Genomic DNA, 21,074 nt, shown 5'->3' with positions numbered 1-21,074 from the left:
AAGTGTAAAATAATTCCAAAGGCGATAAATAATCAAGGGTCTCGGATTGAGGATGATTGAAGAATTTCGAAACTCAAGTCATAGATAGACGTGTGTTTCCTCACTAACTGCTTCGGCAATAAAATATGACCTGATGCTGAGTTTTCTTGGAACTGCCCCTCATCCTTTCTTATTAGGTAGGATCCTTATTAACCCACCACCAGAGTTTGTAACTGCTAGCTGAGCCTCTCCATCGTTTTTGTTCTAGTTAACTTACTGGTTCTTGGACTGCACCATTTCAGGTCACAGGTAATAGAATAGGTACAGGTAATAGAACACAAACTGCTGATAGGTGTCAAATGTGCAATTTCAGAAAGAACTTAAAATAAGGGATGTGCGAAATATAAATTAAACCTGCAAAGTTATGCGAAATATACAACTTTGTCCAGATACAAAATTTGTGGTCTTCAAACAGTTTAGTTTGAGTGATTTTGCTGGCTTAAACTTTCCTTGTAGAATGATCTTTGGGGTTTTTCACCCTTCGTTCTTCTTTATTACTTTGCCAGCAACAATTTAGAAGAATTGAAGTTGTCCACTATGCACAACCTGACTTGAACACCCATACACATTGCTAATTATTGATGAGTAGTATGTGAATGGTTACTAAACAGTAAACATATGAAGATGAAATAGCTAGGGGCCGGATATAATAAGAATGCATCCTGTAATTTGCATACTGACATTTTACAAATACAATTGTATTTTGCGGACCGAGCTATGTACTAATATTATTGTAGTGGAGTGCATTTCAATTATGTAGGTGGGTCACAAATTGAGACCCACTACGATTTGTAGCCGTGATTTCATGCAGAAATAATGGCTGCCTTTGTTTAAAAGCAATCAGTGGACAACCACATCTAAGATTGCATTGTCTTTTTAATAAACATAGCCTGTTTTTTTTTTTTTTTTAAGGAACATTTGAATGCATTAAAAAAAAGAAGAAGGTTTGATGTCATGTGTGGCTATAGATACACATGCTCTGCATATCTCCTGCCATTTGGTGTTGGGTTTGGAGTGTTACAAGTTGTTTTTCTTTGAAGAAGCTGTTGGGGTCGGACGTGTATTTGTTTTCTTAATTTTCTACTTGCTCCAGTCCGAAACTTAGACTATATTTTTCAGAAAAATGTAGACACTAAAATGAAAATTATACACTGGTGAGTTCCGAAGATACAGATTTTACAACAAATATTAAATCAAAGCAATATCACTCAACCGCAAAACGCTTTAGCAAAGTCAACGAATTGGGGACACAGAATATTTTCAAGGAAAACTTGGGTAAGTGTCAATGCGGTCAGTTAGAAGTACTTAGTGGATCAACTCTGGCAAGGAACTAGTCAGAGGGACCAGCAAGGTCCTCAAGAACAGTCACCTTCACAGAAGAAGCAGTCTTCCAGCAGTTCCAGGCACTTTATCCGCTTTGACATTGATTCTTATAGAGTTGTCCTGATATAGGGAATGAAGGATGCTGTAGATGCTCTATGGATGCTGTGGATGCAATGTGGTCAACAGGGGTTTTCCTGCAGAAATTCCTCTATCTACGAAGTTGGTGAGAAGAGTCCTAATTGGAGGGACGACGTCCCACAAAGTTCTCTTTGGTCTGGCTGAATTCCAGTCAATACTGGGCTACCAGTCGGCCGTTATTGCGGTCACAGGCCCATACTTTCTGGGTCAATAACTCACCTTTGGAGGGTCCCAGCAATTCTCTGACAGCACTTCTGGGCTCAGTGAAATTGAGTGTGACTCTGTGCATTGGGTCTTGATCCTTGGTGCTGCGCAGCGGCGGTGGTATCGGCTTGAAGACCTTGTTCTACCATTGTGCCCCAGCTGGCCACTTCAGCTGTTAAGTCCCTATGGTGTGAACAGGAGGCCTTTCGACTGGCCCTTGGAGTTCTCCTGGCTTGACCGGGCTCTGGATACAGCTTCTCCTTGAGCAGAACACAGCAGGCACATTTCCTGTCTTCGCAGGCCAGCAGGTGCAGTCTTTGTCAGTGCAGCCTCTTTTTGCTGATCCGTCAGTGCAGTAGGGAAGTCCTCCTTTGGTCCTTTACGTTGGTAGAGATCTTAGGTCTGGGTGCCAGGGCTGCCCACTTTATCCTCAGAAAGAGCCCTCGGAGTAGGATGTGGTTGGTAACCAATGGGCTACCAGGTTCCCTGCCAACTGATGACCACTTCTTGTGGAGTGTGGCATCATGATATCCCAGGATGCACACTCCCAAGATGACAGACCTCTCTCTGGGTGTTAAGACCCCTTAGCCCACCCCAGGGGTGTGGCTACCTCAGGGCTACATGCCCTGTAGCTTCCTGCAAGAGAGAGGTGAATCCTCCCTGGTCTGCAGTCTCTCATTGTTCTCCTTTCTGAGAGTCATTGTCCTGTCTCTCCAGGAGGGCAGAAAGATGTCTTGTGGTGCAAGCTTTGCATGTGCCACGTTAGGCCCAGTGTTTTAAAGGCAACAAAGTGGCAGCTTTGCTAAAGTTGCACACTGGAACAAGTTATATTACTTTTGACTTGAGATACATGTCAGGCTTAATGTAAGAAATTGTATGATACATTGGAGTGTCCACTTTGATTGCACTGTTCAGGAGTTAGCACAGATGAGGGGGTCAGCATGTAACCGTGTCCTCGCCATCTGGGCGACCAAGTCTTTCCACTGTAAAAACGCCTTTTTTGTCTTCTTTACTGTCGGGACATGTAAAGTACAAGTCTTGCCTTTGCCATATTTTGCACCCTGTCTTTAGAGCTTGATAGGCCTGCAAGGGTGGGTTGACTTAAACACGTGTCCATGGGAAGTGGTGGCCTTACCATTACGTTCAATGGCAAAGTTGGGCTAGAAGTACACAACTGTTCTTCCTGTCTGCAGTGGCGGAGTGGGGAACTTGTTGTTCTTGGGGGACCTCCCGGGTGACACAATCAGTGCTTCAAGCCCTAGGGTAGCCTCCTTACTTGCCATTGTTGCCAGGGTAACATTTTGTTTAGGGACTTACAGCTACGTTAGCCATTTCTAATTGGGTACAAGCAATCCTACATACACTTGGCATCGTGGTAATGGCACTGAGGTCTAGTTAGCACTTGGGCATGACCATACAAAAAGAGGCAGGTTTTAACTCTTGAAAACCCTCTGATGTACTGGATCGGGTAATTGCTAAAAGCCTTCAGACGCCTGGTCCTTAGAGGGAAAGAGCCAGATGGGTATGTGGTGCTGGCAGTGGGTGGCAGTTGCAAAAAAAAAAAAAAAAAGCATTGGCAAAGCCAATAGGTCTGTCCTTAAAGGAATGTTGTACGGTAGTGGGTAGCTTTACACGTAAATAGCTTGGGAATGGATATGTATTTGTGTGGGAGCAAAGAACTGTTGAATATTATTAGTGTAGGCTAACAGGTCAAGAGACAGTTGTACTGTCAAGTGAGAGCTAAACATTCACATTGGTTAATGATTGCCCTCCTCCCATATAACACCATAATGTATCTAATTGTAAAGCACTTATAATAGTATTCAAATGTCATCTGTGTAGGCATGAAAGTTCAAGCTCAGGTAATTGGATAAATAAATAGAAAGATAGCAGCTTTGTGGTACTTTTTTTGTGGAAGCACACACCTTCTGCCCAATCAAAATCAGAAATGGTATTGTCTAAGTAACTTTGCATGCATAAATATGTCATTTCATTAATTCGCACACACAGCTACAGGAGAGATAAAAGGAAAAGATATCAATTTATGACTTGGTCAAACTCATTCAAGAATACACAGCATTGTAAATTTCAAAGAGAAGGGTGCTGTGTGATTAGTGCAAAAAGTCCTTGTGCAGTTCCTCAACTAGTTAATAATAAACAAAGAAAAAAGAATAATTGTATATGCAAATGTACAAACAATATGTTGGTAATCTTGCAATCTTGGTGCAAAACAAATTTACTTAGAATCTCTGCGGTTGGGATTTTGTACTTCATTCATAACATTCCTAGTCCCAACAAAATATATCAAGATCGAGGCATATATATCAGGATTCCGTCAACATTTCGCCCGCCAGAAAGTGTGGTCTTCATGTGGACGAATAAAAGGAACACCCCAGTCACGTTATGCAAACAGCAAAGTTATGTGTTCACTATGAATTTCTTTTACCAGTAGATGGCACCAGTTATTCCAAAACAGCAGTTGTCAGTAACATCCAGGCATTCTCCATGGAGACGAACAAACGAGTTACCTATTTATCGTGGAAAGTCACATCTAAATGAAGAGCTCCTCCATGTGGGTGGCTTCTGCAAACTTGCGGCAGCAGCAGAGGAACACAAGGGTTACCCCATAATTGAAAATAGCAAACAAAACTTGTACACTTGGCTCCCAACATATGGGCGGAGCCAAAACGGCTCTCTAGTGATGCTCACATAATTGTCTGGCAACAGCTGGGAGGCCAGACCATAAAAAGGGAAGAGTGACAAGGAGTGGTTAAGGAGATACATATTTGAGCTCCTTTATGTTAAAAAAAAAACTCCACACAAGATATCAAAGTTGTGGCTCGTGTTTTCATATCAATAGTTTGTTATTCCAGAACTAGGTTTTAAGTATTTTACTCCAGTAGGCAGATCCATGCATATGTAGGTGTTTTCTTATCCTGCCTGATCCTGTGAATGTGGATTTGGGGAATGAGGACAGTGGGTTGTAATTACGATGTGTTTCTTGGCACTTGAGGTCCTGATGAACCAGGGTGACTGAGTTGAATGGGAAAGAACACTGTTATTCTCTCTGCTGCTATAGTCCTCTGGATGTTTACCATTTTAGGGCATTCTGTATTGTTTTCCAGTTAGAGCTTTAAAAGAGGTTCCCATATTTTTAGGACCAGTCACCCCAGCTTAGTTAATTCTCACTTGTTATGATTTGAAACAGAGACTCTTTGAGACAATCCTAGCTCCTCGCCTCCCCAAGTACTTGAGAATAGCACTAGAGAACATGCGTGGTTGCTGGACTTGGTCACGACCCTTCACTGCCCCTCCCAGAGGCTGGTTGTCAAGCTTTTCAGAGTCTATTCAGTCAGAGTGAAAGTGTAAATGTTAAGAGTGATTTATAATGTAACCTCTCTGAAGCTTGTCCCTGGGAGAAAACTACTGTATGATAAGGTCTGGATAGAGATCCATCAGAGGTTGTCAATATGTTGTATTTTCAACGCCAGTGGTCAAAGCAAAACGTGGTGCAATATCTGCAGTGTCTGTTAGTCTTGTATCAGGCTGGTCCACCCCTTGCTTCTTAGACACGGCCCTATATGTTTCTTCTGTCTACCTTTGCACTGGACCCCAGCAAAGGCCATTCTAACTCCAACTGTTTGTCTGTCTTATAGACAACCAATTCAGGATGTCTATTCTTGAGCGTCTGGAGCAGATGGAAAAGAGAATGGCTGAGATGACTGCCTCCAACCAGCATCAGCAGAAAGGTGGCTCCTCGGGGAGCCCGCACATTCAGGTGAGCCCAGAACCAGATTAAACTTTTGTTTACCCTGCACATATTATCTTGTCCTAGATGTCTGGAATATCTAGCTAAGTATTTTCTTTTGAAAACTGGCACTTGTGACGGGCTAAGAACATCATGGTTCCTAAACGTAAGACACATTTATTTTTTTAATTGGATTTTTAGCGGTGCTGGATGATTACCACCACAGTGCGTTCCCATTGCAAATAATGAAAGTAATTTAGAAATTGGTTGTGACTGTTTTAACCACAGATCACTCACTGAACATTCTCAGAAAGTGTTCATAAAATTAGCGCACGTTTTTTTGAAAACACATGAATATAGAAATCTGACTGTTCAGAAATGAAATCTCCCCTGCAATTCTACACATAACAATTTTAATTTCCTAATGTTTACTTCTGCTTCTTAATAAAGTAAGCATCCAGGTTTCACATGGTAGTGGAGCAATGGCATAAAATAATGGTATATCAGAGCAGCTTGTTCAGCCACCATGTTTGTCAGACATTAGGGACTGCAGAAATGCTATCACCTTACTCAAATTCTGATGCTCCCATGTCATATTTGTGCTATACTTCTAAAGAAATCTGACGGGCTCTGGCACCAGACTGACGGTCTGAGGAGTGATTCACATCTGAGCTCCTAGCAGGCACCTGTGACCATTGAGGAGCTGCAAAAAATATTTTGACACTTTAAGAAGGTTAATCATGGAAGAAACTTGTTCATAGCATGCGTGGTTGTTGATATACATGCTCTGTAAACTCCTGCCATCTAGTGTTGGGACTGAACATTTGCCACTTGTTTTTCTTCAAAGAAGTGAATCGGAAGACCTTGTTGTGACTTCAAACTCTGTCCATAGGGTTATAGAGTAAATACCATATTTATAATGTGTGGCTGTAGATACACATGCAGTGCACACTCATGCCATCTAGTGTTGGGCTTAGACATTTATAACTTGTTTTTCTTCGAAGAAATCTTTAGAGTCACAAGATCTTGAGATGATTCGGGGTAATGCTGCTTGGTCATCTGCTCCGCCTTCAGATTGTTTTTCTCCACTTTCAGGTGGGTGCGTTGAAGCTCACTCTTCGCACCTTTTCTCGAGGCCAGCTTAACAGGAGAATCTAATGCCATTGTCAGTAATAAACTCTACAATGCGGCTGAGACATCAGGGAGAAGTTGTCAAAGAACCGACGTAACCACTCATACCTTCCTTGCGGATTGGAGAGCGTTCACAAAGATCAACTCCTTGTCTGCAACTTGAGTCTCACAATGACTAGGACTGAGCGGCTTGTCAACAATTCACACACAAAAAAGAAACACTTTAAAATTCCGCCGGGACAACAACTTGCCCATAGAATGGAGACCACTGCTGAGCAGAAGGTTTCAGAGGGAGAAGAAAACATCAGCCCCCACAAAGAGTGCGCCTTTTAGGGAGATGAGCTAACAGGCAGCCCAGACTACTTTGCATCTGGAGACTGATATTGATACTGGATCCAGCAATGACAGGGGCCAGCTGGCTGTCTCCTTCTGAAGAGGTCCTCCTTTCGAGCCTGAGTCTGCTTCTGGCCTGAACACGAACACTACACCATGTACTGTTAAAACTGTTAGCCCTCCAGCACCCACACACGAAGCACTGGTGCAAGACGTGTTGGAGCGGATGCACACAGGAGCCCATTTAAACACAGAGTATCTCGTGCTCCACGACCTAATGCTTACGTTTGACAGTGAAAGAAGGCTTCAGAGCTAAGCAAGGAAGAGAGGTCACTCGATTCTGATCCATGCGCAAGCAAAAGTATGGCACAGAGGCACTGAAGTCCCAGGCCTCTGGACGCCACATCTCCCCATTGACAGCGAAACTGTTGACTACAAAGCCTGCAACGTCAAAGCCGTTGGCATCGAAACTATCAGTGCTGAAGGAACAGTCGTCTGAAGTGATGTCCAAAAATCCCTCATAAGGACATTTTAAGGCTGAAAGCTAAAACTGCTCCGAACCACCATGAACCTGAGGAAGACGTAGAGCCAAACCTTGAAAGGCCCAATTCCTTCCTAAGTGACAGCAGACAATTGACCAATACTCTTGGAAACTCACTGCCCTGGAAAGGACGAGGCTAGTGTTTGAAGAACTTCTGATATTTCAACCATCAAAATGACTTATGTCAACAAAGACACTAGTTCACTACCACCGCCATTACCACAAAACTCACCTGCACTTTCTCTGCCATTGCAGTCACCTACACATTCAAGCATTGCCAGTGTAAAACCATATTTTCCAGGGGATGATTTGGAGGGGCCCTCTGACTATCTGCCCAGTCCTGATAATCCATGAGAAGACTATAGTGTTGAACCATCGGATGACCCAAATCTAGAGGTAATCCCTATCAAAGCATCCCCACCAGACGGCACCACTGACTATCACAGATTCAAAAAGAGCGCTGCAGCATACCACAAGGTTGAGATGCTATCCCCCTTGAAGAGGAGGACTTCTTAGTGGAGACTTTATCCAGAATGGAATCGACTGTTCAATATCTACTGATGATAAAGACTAAGCCAAAGTCATCTGCACTGATTTTCAAAGACCCAGTCAAAAGTAGAATACTGACTCCTAGGGTAGAGAGGAAGTATAAAGCATGTCCCTCAGACCCATTCTATATTGGCAGGCACCACTCCCCAGATTCTCTAGTGTTGGTTACCAGACAGAAGCTGGCAGTATCACAGGCCCAAAAGGATGATGAATGGAGTGCTGAAACCTTTCAGACACTCATCCCTAGTCACAGATCTGGGTTAAATCCATTGTTTATTTGCTCACCATGCCACCCCAGTTTGGACCCAGCCATATACAAATCAGCCTTGACCCTGCTCCCCATGGGAAAAGTCCTGCCTGCAGGCAGCAGGAGATGCACCTCTTCCTGATAAGTAAAGTAAGAGGACACAGGCTGCTGGGAAGAGGGTGGCTGTAGGTAATGGGAATCATTGGTGGATTGCCAATTCCGTGGGGCTGCTCTCTAGATACAACTGAGCACAGTGGAGATGGAAGATTTCCAGATAAGTGTAGAAAGAAGGGGAGGATCTTGTCGCTGAGGAGAAACTCATTTCTTATGTGACCATTAGATGTGTACTTCATGTGGCCGCCACTTCAGCAAGAGGTATCAACTCTGCAATCTTGCGACCTAGGCATGCCTGGCTGATTATCTCGGATTTTAAACCTGAGGTGCAACAGTTGGGATACCATATCAGTCATTGTTTCAGTGCCTGTCCAATTTGGAAATATTGTTTTGTACACTTTGACCAACTGAAGTTGAATTGAAACCAGGTGTGGTATCCACAGAACAGCACGCCGACCTCTGCTTGATTTTGTGTATCGCTGAAGACTGTAGCAGCATAAAGCTTATGAATGACAAACTTGTGAGCAACATTGCTCAATCTATTCTGGACCCCTCCCCTTTCAAATATTATTTGAAAGTGGAGCTTGGTGTAGGTCACCTACTTTCGTGTCTCATCTCAATGGGTACTAATGTTCCTGTGGTCTAACGAGGAATTATACTTTGGTACAAGCCAGCTTGTACAGGAAATTCTCTTCCCCCACCCATTCTGAACTTTAACAGCACCAGTAGACTGGCAAAAGTGATGTGCGTCTCTGGCAGCGTCTGACGTCACTCTCTCTTTAAACCTCTGTCTTTGTTTCTATTCTGGGGCAGCCAGGCCCGGCCACGCTGTGTCAACCATTCCAGATAATTTTAGATCCACTCGCCCACCCCCTCGCCTACACCCAGACTCCCTCCCTTCAGATCCACACCATCTCAGATGTCAGATAGGAGCATTTTCCATATCATCCTTGCTGGCTATTTGTGTGAAGGGTGATAGCGGGAAGAGGGTGGTGTATGAGTGATTAAGCCAAAGGATTTTACAAAGTGGATTTAAGCAGACTTTCCCTTCTTGCCAAGAACTATTGCACATTCTTTCCACTACCTAAATAGGAGCAAGAGATAACCTGGCAGCCAGAAGGTCCTTGACAGACAGCTGAACTTTACTGTTGTCGTCAGTGGAAAATGAGTTGCATTTCAAGTATCTTTCTATTACCAGTCTCTGCTTGTCACCCTCCTTCTTGTCTTGGAGACTCCATGCACCCTTGGGAATGACGGTTGATTTAAGCAGCAGTCACAGTCCAAATCTCCTGAGATTTACATTGGGGTTGTTCGAACTTGCCCAATTGTAGCCATGGGGTGCATTTATTCTTTAAGCTCCATCTCACCGCAGTTATACTGTTGATGAATTCAGAGGGACAGAAGTCTCTCCACCATGGCCAGTTCTCATTTTGTTGTTTCTTTCAGACCTTCATATTAATCAAAAACACTTCTTAAGTGTAAGAACTATTTGAATTCTTAACTATGCAAAATCTAAATAAAATGTAGCTGTCTTTGGTCTTGCTCTAGGTTACTCTTGGCAAAGGCAAGTGTAGCATCACTATAAGATAGTTCTTATGTTTGCATTTTTATTGGTTTCATGCATTTGTAGTACAATTGTAATATTCTATCCGCTTAGGGGTGTTTTCACATTCTTAGCACTTATTTTTTAAAACAAGGTATGACTTGTAGATCTTTTGCCATTATCATACCTTTATTAATCCTTTATTAAACATTCACTATTGTGTGTATGGTAACTTGTGTTTAATAACAATAAAAAAACAAGACAACCAACTGTTTGTCTTTTGGGGTTGACAGGTGGTTCACATGCTACCTGTATTCTGCTATCTTGGGGGCTTCTCACTCCACCCCTATTAATTTAGTGGATGCTAATTTACCTTATCAAGGGCTAGCTCCCCCCTTTCCTCTTTGGAAATCGAACGTATAGTTGTGAGAAAGTGCCTCTTTTGACATGGTTAGCTCCCCACTTTTTGACTGAAAAATTATGTGGTTTTGATTGTAGTGCACAGGGAACCCTGCCAATTCCCTTGTGACAGTGCTTCTTCCATAAAGTTGTACCACAATTGGTACAACTTCAGACTCCCCTATAAGGCCCTAATAAATGGTACCTTTGATACCTAGGGCATGGGGACTGAAGAAGGTCCCCTAGGGACCCCTCACCAAGGCCATGCCACTGCAGCTGGCATCCCTTGATGCAGGGACAAACTACCAAGTCGACATGGCACACTGTCTGTGTGCCATGTCCAGCAGCACTGCCTAAGGTATAGGTAAGTCACTCCTCCATTAGGCCTTACAAGCCCTAAAGCAGGGTGCACTATATCTCAGGTGTGAGCATATCTGCATGAACAGATATGTCCCTACAATATCTAAGTCTATTCTTATTATTGTAAGTGCCAGGGAAGCTAGAGAGACTACATGGGCTGGAAAGTCGACAACTCGGGTTCCCCAGCACCATGATGGCTTCACTAAACCCAGGAGTGTTTGGTACCAACAACTCCTCTCAGTAAACCCACACTGATGGCAGTGTTGGATGTATTGCAATATGCACTCAGAGGGCACCTTAAAGGTGCCCCCTAAAAACCTGCCAACCATGGTGTGGCCCCTGACTAGTTGCAGCCAGTCTTCCACAACCAGACATGTTTCTGGACCTATGGGGTGAGAGCCCTTGCTTTCTGCGGCTAGAAACAAAGCCCATCCTGGGTGGAAGTGTCACACCTTAACAACCCCAGGAAGGCACAGTGCTCGGGGGAAGCTTCAAAGGACTGCCGCCTTTGTAATGCAACCCCAGTCTCTGCTGCTAGCAGCAGATGGCCGGCCCTGGTTCAAAACCTCCTTTCTTGGCTGGAGAACCGGCAGGAAAACCAAGTGAGAATAGGGAGTGTGCCCACCTTCGCCAACTCGACCCCTCAGGTTCTGGAGGCGGAGTGAAGCACATTTTTCAGTGCCCACCATCTTGAAGATGGTAGGACTTAACCATTCAGGGCTAGGACTATGCCCTCTTTCCACAGAAGGGTGGCCTAATAGTGGATGCAGACACCTCAGGTAAGGTACCCAATTGGTCCCTACCTGTTACTTCCCTGTAACACCCCTAAATCTGGTATTTATGTGGCTCCACCAGACCCTGAAACTAGATTCCTGATCACCAGCAGAGAAGACTGCTGATACCAACTGACTTAGCCCCAGCCCTACTGGCCTGTCTGCAGCCCTCGAGGATTCTGCATCAAAAGAGGACCCTTCCTGCAGCCCCGCGACTTCCAAAGCTTCTGCTCTGAGGAATCGCAAAGCCACTGCCGGACCCACCTCGACACCTGACGACCCCCCAGCTGAGTGGTCCACTGGTCCAGTGAAGGTTCACCCGAGCAAGAGACCAATTTGGGCTGACCCCTGCCGGACTCTACAGCAATGCCTGAAGCCTCAACCCAAAGACTTTCCCTGACCGCGACCTGCCAGGCACACTTTTCCAATGCCTAAGGGCACCCCTGCACCCAAAGCTCCTGGGCCTTGGGTAGCACGAAAAATGGTGCCCCCATGTCCCCCAGCATCTCTACTTATCTGAGCAGCTGTGGGTTGTCTTCGCCCCACCTCCTGCCCAGAGACTGCAGCCTGTTTTTGAAACAGAGCCCCCCCCCCCCCCCCCCAAATGGATTTCATTGGGCCCCAATGCTGTGTTGGCACTCTGCACCCGGCCCCCACTGTGCCACTGAGGGTATAAGATTGCTGCTGCCTTGTAGTCTCCCTGTGCTTACCTTAACCCCGAAGACTGGGATATCAAACTGCTTTACTCGCATGTGATCAGCCTCTCTTCAACTAACCCCTTTCCCCATTGGATAACAGTGGCACCAGATTCCGAGTTTGAACCCGGCACCTGGCTGCCCCTGTGGAGCTGGAAGGGGAGTTTTGCTACTTACCTGAACCTTGCCTGTTGTTGATTCTTCATCCTGAAAACCAAGACTCTTAGAGGGATTATTTAACACTTGTAGTGCTATGGTTTTACAGAATTAGGTCATCTTATGACATCAGTATACTCACATTTAAGATGCTTTTCTCTCAGTCTATATGCAGTGCAGTCAGCCTATTGTGACTTGACTCTAGGATTTTTCTAAGATGGGAATTTTGGATTTTAAATTTATGGTGGTATTATACTTAGCTAATATAAGCATCCGTTAAGTGAACTTATTTCCTATTCTCTTATTTCTGATTAATACTTACACCTGCAGATTCCTCACCTGTTGAATTATCCTGGGTGTTAGACAGGATTTAAAAATTTCAAAACTCTTGAAGCTGGGAGGGGGCTTCGGCGCCAAAGTGATATCCAGAACGTCACCAAATCCAAATAGCCCCCACAACGGCGCACCATAGCAGTTACCTTTTGTAAGTGCCATCAAAGCCTATCCGGAGCTTCCTTCCTTGAGTGTTTTTTGTGCTCTAGCACTTCAAAAGTACAACTATAAGTGCAGTTCTATGATTTTTTTCCCTGAAGTGTTGGGGCTTGAAGCCCTGTAGAGATTCTAAGGCACAAATGTCCATCATTGCCCTCACTCTTTTTGCATGTGGTGCCACCATGACTCCAAGTCATGTGACTGTAGCCTCATTATGCATTCCAAGGCAGCTAAGGAGAGGGAAACAAAACATATTAGGCCATGAGAACAAATGTGGTTGATGTTGCTCCTGGGCGTGCTCTAGGTTGCCAGCTTTGCACACATCAAGCACCAGAGAGAAGCATAGATGGCACTAGAAGAAAAGTCACCTTGATGATCTCCGACTCCTGCAGGACCCTTATTGTTGGAGCCTGTTAGTGCTAACAGGGCCTCCGAGCCAGTGCCATTAGTGGATTACCCACCCAGTGCTGCCCCGAAGCCTGCAGTCAAACCATGATAGCCCAAGTAGCCTTAGGCTCCCATGTCACTTGAAGGAAAGTCATTCTCTTTGGCCTGCTTCCCCCCACTTTTTGACTGTCTATCAGTGTGTTTAGACTGTTTTCACTGGGATCCTGCTAACCAGGACCCCAGTGATTGTGCTCTCTCTTCTAAATTTGGTTGCGTTGGTATTCTTTACACCTCACAATTGGTATACTGGCGTACCCCTGTAAGTCCCTAGTATATGGTACCTAGGTACCTAGGGCATTGGTACACCAGGGGTCCCCCATGGGCTGCAGCGTGTATTATGCCACCCATGGGAGTCCATGCAAACTGTGTCTGGAGGCCTGCCATTGCAGACTGCGTCAAAAGGTGGATGCACCCTTTCACTGCAGGTCACTGCAACTTACCCCTATGGCAGGTCCTCTTAGCCCAGAGGGCAGGGTGCAGGTCCCTGTGTGTGAGGGCACCCCCACAAACTCTGGCTACATAATGGTAACTCCAGACTTAGGCATATTTGGTATCAAACATGTCGGAATCATACCGCAATACTAATGGCAATATTGGTGGCATGATTACGTGCGCTCTGGGGGTTCCTTAGAGGACCCCCCCATTATTGCTCCTATTAGTCTTCCCGGGTTTGCGGGCAGCCAGTGCAGCCCCTCAGACAGGTTCCTTCCCTCCTGCTGTTTGACCAGCTAAAGCAGGGGAAGGCAGAACAAAGGATACCCTGTGGGAGATGGGATGCAACACCCTCTCCCTTGGAAATAGGTGTTACAAGGCTGGGGAGGGCTACCGTCCCTGATCCACCAGTTTGCTTTGAAAGGGCACATTTAGTGCCCTCCTTGCATAATCTGGTTTGCACCAGTCCAGGGACCCCTGGTCCCTGCTGTGGTGTGAAACTGGACAAAGGAAAGGGTAGTGACCACTCTCCTGTCCATCACTACCCTAGGGGTGGTGCCCAGAGCTCCTCTAGGTGGTCACTTGATTCTACCATCTTGAAGCAAGATGTGCAGAGGCCCCTGGGGGCATCTGGTTGATCAGGACAGGTGACTAACGTCAGTGACCCCCCTCTGATAGATAGTCACCTTGCAAAGTGACCAAGCCCCCTTATAGCGCTATTTAGGGATGCCCTTGCGGGTGGGTCCCCGATTCGGCATGCAAGACTCCACCAGGACTCCTCTGCAACTACCTCTTCTCCTCCTGGCCATGGGAACCACAACTGGACTCCTCGGCATGCAACACTCGAGATGACCTTGACTTGCAACATTGTTTCCCCAGCTCCTTCCAGCAACTACAACATTTCCACGTCTGTGCATCCTCTGGGGTCAGCAAGACTTCAGCTACACCAAGAAGCCAGAAAGAATCTCCCTTGGAGTGACAGTGTCACTCCCCTGCATCCACAGGCACCCAACGCAACAACATCCTTCTTTGTTGATCTGCTCCCCACTGGTACTGCGTGGATCCTCCAGCACAGGTGGTGGTTCTGAGTGATCCTCTTGGTCTTCTCTGCCTTCTTTCAAACTTGGGAGACGGTGAGCCCTTGCCTCTTCCTCCAGGACAGATTCCATGTGCACTGCAACTCTTGCAACAGCCAAGGCTTGTTGACTCTTGCTCCAAGGGATCTTCAGGCTCCAAGTAGCCCTGGCCCCTGCAAGGTCAGTCTCCTCAGTGCTGCTTTAGTGACGTAGGACTTCTCTCAATGTGTTCTGTCTGGGCCTCACTGCAACTTACTGTGCCTGCTGCCAGTGGGTTGCCTGTGTGGGCTTACACTGCTTCTACTGGCTCTCCTGACTGCTGAGGGTCAGCCCAGACTCCCCTCCAAAGGTCGAGTCCCCAGGGCCTTTCTGGTCCTCTTCAGCTCTGCAAACCTTCTTCTGCCCTGGTTTGCATTTGCCAAGGCTTGTTGGTGGTCCTCCTGACTGCTGACCCATGTTCAACCCAGCGACCGGCGTGGGACATCCTCTGAATGACTTCAGGTTCTCCTCTGCAGCTCCTGGACTCCGCAGCTGACCTTCATTGTCCACCATCGACCCGGATCGTCACCCACAGAAGTGTGGACATTGCCTCTTGCCCCACCTGGATACTCATGTGGACTGGACTCTGTCCCCTTCTTTTGCAGGTCCTCTTCTTCCACAATCCACCGTTGGGTTCCTCTGTTCTGGTCCTGTTCTTGCAAAGTTCCTTTTCCAAGTCCCCTTGTTAGTCTATGGGAAGACCAGGTAACTTAGCTCTGCTCTCCGGGTCGCTGGGGGTCATCTAGGTACTCACCTCTTGGGGTCCACCATGCACCTGACCAAACTCCTACACCACCATATCCCAACTTCAGACTTGGACCCTGCAGTCTTTCTTAATGTCCTGTTCAGCATCTTTTCTACGGTGGCATGCCCTCAGATGCTCCTTTGGGCCCCATGAGGCCGCATAGCATGGCCAAGTTTGTGCCCTTCATGTCAACATCGATATCATTGGGCGTTGACCCTCTTGGCTTCCTGCGCGGTCCCAACTTACCTGTTTATGCTGATGCAGAGTTATGCAGCCCTCGCAAATGACTCCATCCCCAAGGCTACCGATGCTGCTTTCCCCATCGTCTTGCACCCTGCTGGCACCTCTGACTTCTACAGATTCAGGCCAGTATGCCCATGGAAGAACACAGACCATGGAGAGCCGCCAAGAGATGTTTTGAGGAGGAAAAGTATAATCTAAAGGAAGGAAGTTCAAGATACTGACCCTAGCCAAGAAGTTGGAAGCGGCAGACTAGTTGGTGTCATTTGGGTTGCAGGATGTGTACTTTCAAGTTTCGATTTAGAGGTCGCTTAGGAAGTACCTGAGTTGGGCTCCATAAACTACCAATTTGCAGTATTTCTGTTTGGCTTGACATCAGAACCTTTTGTCTGCACCAAGATGATGGCAGTGTTTACATCACATCTCACATGGTTTCCATGCCTTTCCTCATTCTCAGAGGATCCAAGACACCCAGGATTCCTTTATTCCGGGAAACTGTGCAAGTTCCAGTCCTTATGGTCTTTAATCTGATAGGAGGTCTGCTGGCTTCCTATATTCCCCTGGTCACACGTGCATTGTCACCTGAGGGCTCTGCAGTGGTGCCTCTGCAGGCAGTGGTTCCAGCATGGGGACATCTGTTGTAGTTTCCCTGACCCTGCAGCAGATGTGGTCTGGTGCAACAGTTTGACTGAAAATCTTGCTCTTCTTATTTTGATCGGGCGCCACTTCAGCCCCATCATTGTTGCCAGTTACGATTGTTGACTATTAAGTCAGTCTTTTTGGTTGTTATTACTTCGGCGAGATGAGTCTGTAAGCTGCAAGCACTGAGTGTCCATCTTCCGTTCCCAGTCCTTTTCACTGACAAGTTGATGTTGAGAACCAGAGCTGCTCTAATTCCGAAAGCGGTTATTCCCTTTCATCTGTGTCAGTCAATCGCACGTCCACCTTTGTGTCTGCACACCAACACACACACACACACACACACAAAACAGGAGCAGCAGCATCACCTCGAGTCTAGGTGGGCGGTTTGTTTTTATATTGACTGCAAGAAAGGCATCAGATTAGGTGACTAGCTCTTTGATGGTTATGCTGGCAATAGGAAGGGCAAAGTGGTTCACAAGCTGACTTTGTTCTGCTGGATCACTATTTGCATCAACATGTTTTGCAGTCTGTGGGAATCAGGACCCAATTCCCCAGGGCCAAGTCATTGTCTTCTGTTCTTGCTGGAGATGTTCACATCTTTATGGTGGTGATGTGGGCGTCCTTCATACTTCACCAAACCCTACTGCTTATTCTCACAGGTGCATATGCATGAACACTTTGCCAGATCTATGCTGTAAGATTTCCTCACCTGACCATCTATCAGCCTCTCTCATGGGAAGGTATTACCTGGCAGTCTGTTCAAGGGGTAGGTAGTCTGGAGGTAGAAATATCCCTCAGAAGAAAATTAACTAAGTTCCTTAATAATTTTTCTGGTAGGTATTCTACCTACCTGCAGGTTCCTCACTGATCACACCCACCTCCGTGCCTGATGGATTGTCATGCAGGGAAGTTTTAATAAGGTTCTTAGCTGTGTTTTTGACTTCATGCTATCTAATTAATGTTGCTGTATCTGTTCTCCAAAGCATGGAAAACGTGGAAATTGATGTTGTTGCGCTGTGGTGGGCCTTTATTGCTTTTGTGATGACTCTTCTGGTGAAGTCACGGAGCCATCTCCTCCTACCTGCTTCTTTAGCTTTGAAGTTTCACGATCCAGTCTGACCCCTGGGATACTTCAACAGGTGAAGAATCTGCAGGCAGATAGAGTATCCACCAGAAAGATTGTAACCACAGGTAATTCAATTTTTCTCTTGTTCTAGGCATTAAATCTAGTAGGCTGACTTCAGGTTATTGTAGGCCCTCAAATAGTTTCCTTGCTTATTTCAATGGATTCCCAGAATTGTATAATATCGAACTATCAGTGGACACTCTCAGGTCATATGATATAACACAGCCATTGGTGGTGTCATTTCTGGCAGGTGGAATTTGAGTTTGGTTATAGTTTTGCTATTTTCCTAGATGTAAGGAACATTCTCCAGAGATAGATTGGATTAGCTTTGGTCGTACATTGCTGGATACCTTAGGCGTATGTCTCAACATTGAATGCCAATCACTATCAGAGATGTCATTTCCTAAACAAGCAGGGGTGTATCACAGGCCCCTGCAGCCCCTACGGCGTGGGGACCATTCATTCAAAACCCTGTGAACATTTGCAAGATATTGGAGATTTGGGGGCCTCTTGTCACATTCTGCAGAGGGGACATTATTTTGTATTACAACACTGTAAGTAAACAAGTGGTTGTTTACGGCTATCCTGCACTGTTTCCCATAGATGCATGACTGCTTCTTTCCTGCTTTTAGAGAGTGTGAAAGGGGTGCTCTGTTGTCATCTTACCAAGGCTTTTCTATGATTGTATCTACTTTCGCATCAATCAGGAACTGCCTTCCTTGGCAGCACCATCTCCTCTACTGATTTTTCTAAGGCTTTGAGGTTAGCACTCTCATGTGTATATCTCTATTGGGGTACTGCTATCCAGGTTTTCTTTCTATGCCTCCATGATCCTGTTCTTATCCTCGGAGGCCCTGGATTGACACGTCTGGGTAAGCATCATAGTGATGGTGAGTGCATTTGTCACTTGTTTATAAATGTATGTAGTGACAAAGAACTGTTGTGTGGAGTGGACACAATATTGCATCATATTTTTGGACAGTCCTCTTTCTCTTGTTGAGCTTTTTGACTCATTTTTCCAAAGCCGTTGTGTTTTATCCCAGCTGACTACCGACTTTCGGGAAAGCAGCCTCCTATTTCAAAAAGGTAATGTTCGTCCGGGCGCCACCTTCTTTGTCTTCATTGGAACAAACGTTTCAAACCTCGTAGAGGTTTCAGAAACTCTTAGGGAAATGTGATGTGCTCGAAGTCAGCGAGTAGCATGGCAACAGAAGCAGGGTGCTAAGCCACCCAACAGTATGGACGAAAGACAGAAATATTCTCGAATGTTATGTGCTTTTTCTACCCATACGAGGCTCTGCCAACCTCAAGACCGTCTTTGTCTCGCTGAATTAACCCTCGGTCTGATGAAGCTGTTGATTGCTTCAGATTAGAGTTACTGCACTGCTACAGTCATCACCTCTAGTCATTTAGTCTGCAGTTGTCATTTCTCTGGCTAGTGTTCACTGCAGGAACATTTTATAGCATTTTTTATTACTAAATTTAGGTCCACTTAGTGTTATTATTTTGTTCCTTTATATTTATGAATATGGTTTATCAAGCCACTCTCCAAAATATTTCTGAATTATGCCCTACTTATACTGAGGAATACATATTAGCAGTGTTTTCAGCAGGTGAATTGTTAATTACATTTTTACACATAAAGGCTGTAATTCTTTCCCTTCCTTTGTGCTCTTTGCTGAACGTGTGCAAGGGAGCTGATTTTATTTGAGTAGATGCATGCAGTCTTTTTTATGAACTCTGCACATATTTGTGAAGCTTTCCAAATTATCCTCCTAACCCCTAATTATAGGTAAAAGAAAGTACTCTGCCCAGAGATTTGGGACTGAGATAAAAAAAGGTATGTCTTAATGCTGGAAGGATTTTCCTTCATGGTAGACTTTTGGCTGGACTACTCACAGAGAGAACTCTTTCTGTGATAATTACGTCCCAATTGGATTTACTCCTTATTGTGTTAACGACACATAGCACAAGAGTATTGCTTATGCAACTCGCTCACTTTCAGACATGCCATTGTGCTGTATGTAACTATTGGCCTATGATCACACATGCTCCCAATTTTGATCTTTCTTGGACCGGAATGTGTCCTGGTCTTCACTGGACTGGCTCACTTACTGTTAGTCACTGTCTTTTAGCTCCCATTGGGGTGGTGAGGTGCTTGAATTTTATGCCGAACCCAGAGATACCTCTGAGCTCCTTTCCATTTAGTTAATCCTAATGACATTAGCTCAGATACTGGCTCAAAGCAGTAAATGCTTACCTAAACCGAACTGTGGATGCAGAAACTGCTATGTAGCCGCCTCTTAAACCTTGGCTTAGTTTGCATAAACCCACTGTTCAAAGATAGATCAAGGCATTCCTGCATGTGGAATGCATGTGTTGTTGCCAGGTTGGCACGTGTAGAGTGGTGTGTTGTATTCTAAACACAGCATGGGTATAGCATGTCAGCCTCATTGACTTGCTGACACTCTTCTAGCTCAGGCTAAATTTATAGTGGTCCGTGGAGTTACATTGTCTCAGCCTTTGTGCCACCACTGACTTCTTCCACCTAGCGAGAGCTCCTGAGATGCAGTTAAAAGCTCTCCTGGATTCTTCCAGTTCATCGTGCTGCTTCAGATGTGAGGAGGACAACAGGTGGACACAAGCAGAGAGCAAAAGCTAAAAGAAAAGGAGACATGTAAAAAAGAAAGAACACACGGGCAGAAGAATTCACACCAGGCATTTACATGTTACATACACTGTCTAAATTATTACATGTAAATCAGATTGAAGATTATTCCGCCTGTACGTGCGCACTTTTCTTCTGTTTCACATATAAACTGCAGTCACCCTGACACCAGTAGCTTGTGGAAATGCTATGGCCGATAATTTGCTTCTTGGAAGACTAACAGGGTAATGTTTTATGGCATGCTACATGTTCTGGCACATTAACTGATGGAAATGTTCTGTCACGTTATCTTAAGGCGTGCTCTGTTGAATCTCGAGTATGTGTTCCCCCATATCTCACGAACCTGATCTAGCACATCTGAATGACCTATTCTGTCATTGTATGTGCTGAATGTGACCTAGCACATTAGCTTGATAGGTCTTTTCTGCCATTAGTTGACTTGCAATTTCTAAAGCAATGTCTTATGGTAATGTTGCAGCACATTACCGCATGGGCTTGTTATTCCACATTATATGAGGAATGTGTGCTACCATGATGTACATTGGCAAGTGTATGTAAAAGGTGTTTTGCCTGGCACACTCCCACAGAGTACAAGTTGTCTGCAAGGTACTATTTTCCTGGAATATTAACCAATGAAGACATTCTCCTGGCACAGTGTTTAATAGTCCTCACTTTGTTGCAACAACATGTTCGTACCATGTTTGGCTGTAACATACTCCTGCAGTCTGGTGTTAGGATTTAATATTACAACTTGTTTTTCTTTGAATAAACTTCGAACCTTCAGCTGTGACTTCGCCCTTGTCCACCTTAGATTGTGGAAGTAGGGCACCTACATTAAATCTATAACAAAATCCATCTTGCACCGGGGATGTAC

At 45.3% G+C, this 21,074-nt stretch overlaps 1 protein-coding gene across 9 annotated transcripts in view; it reads left to right on the top strand.

Annotated features, from left to right (window-relative positions):
- LOC138266928 (calmodulin-binding transcription activator 2-like) overlaps positions 1–21,074 on the top strand; it is an 863,356-nt gene that overhangs the window by 569,278 nt on the left and 273,004 nt on the right. For all 9 annotated transcript variants that reach the window (XM_069215705.1, XM_069215704.1, XM_069215702.1 and 6 more), the window contains one exon: positions 5,361–5,482. In XM_069215705.1, coding sequence (XP_069071806.1) covers positions 5,361–5,482 — 122 coding nt within the window. The remainder of the gene's footprint in view (positions 1–5,360; positions 5,483–21,074) is intronic.

This window comes from Pleurodeles waltl, chromosome 12 (assembly GCF_031143425.1).
Source record: "Pleurodeles waltl isolate 20211129_DDA chromosome 12, aPleWal1.hap1.20221129, whole genome shotgun sequence".
NCBI classification, from domain to species: Eukaryota; Metazoa; Chordata; class Amphibia; order Caudata; family Salamandridae; genus Pleurodeles; species Pleurodeles waltl.
This window is presented reverse-complemented; position numbering and strand designations above follow the sequence as displayed.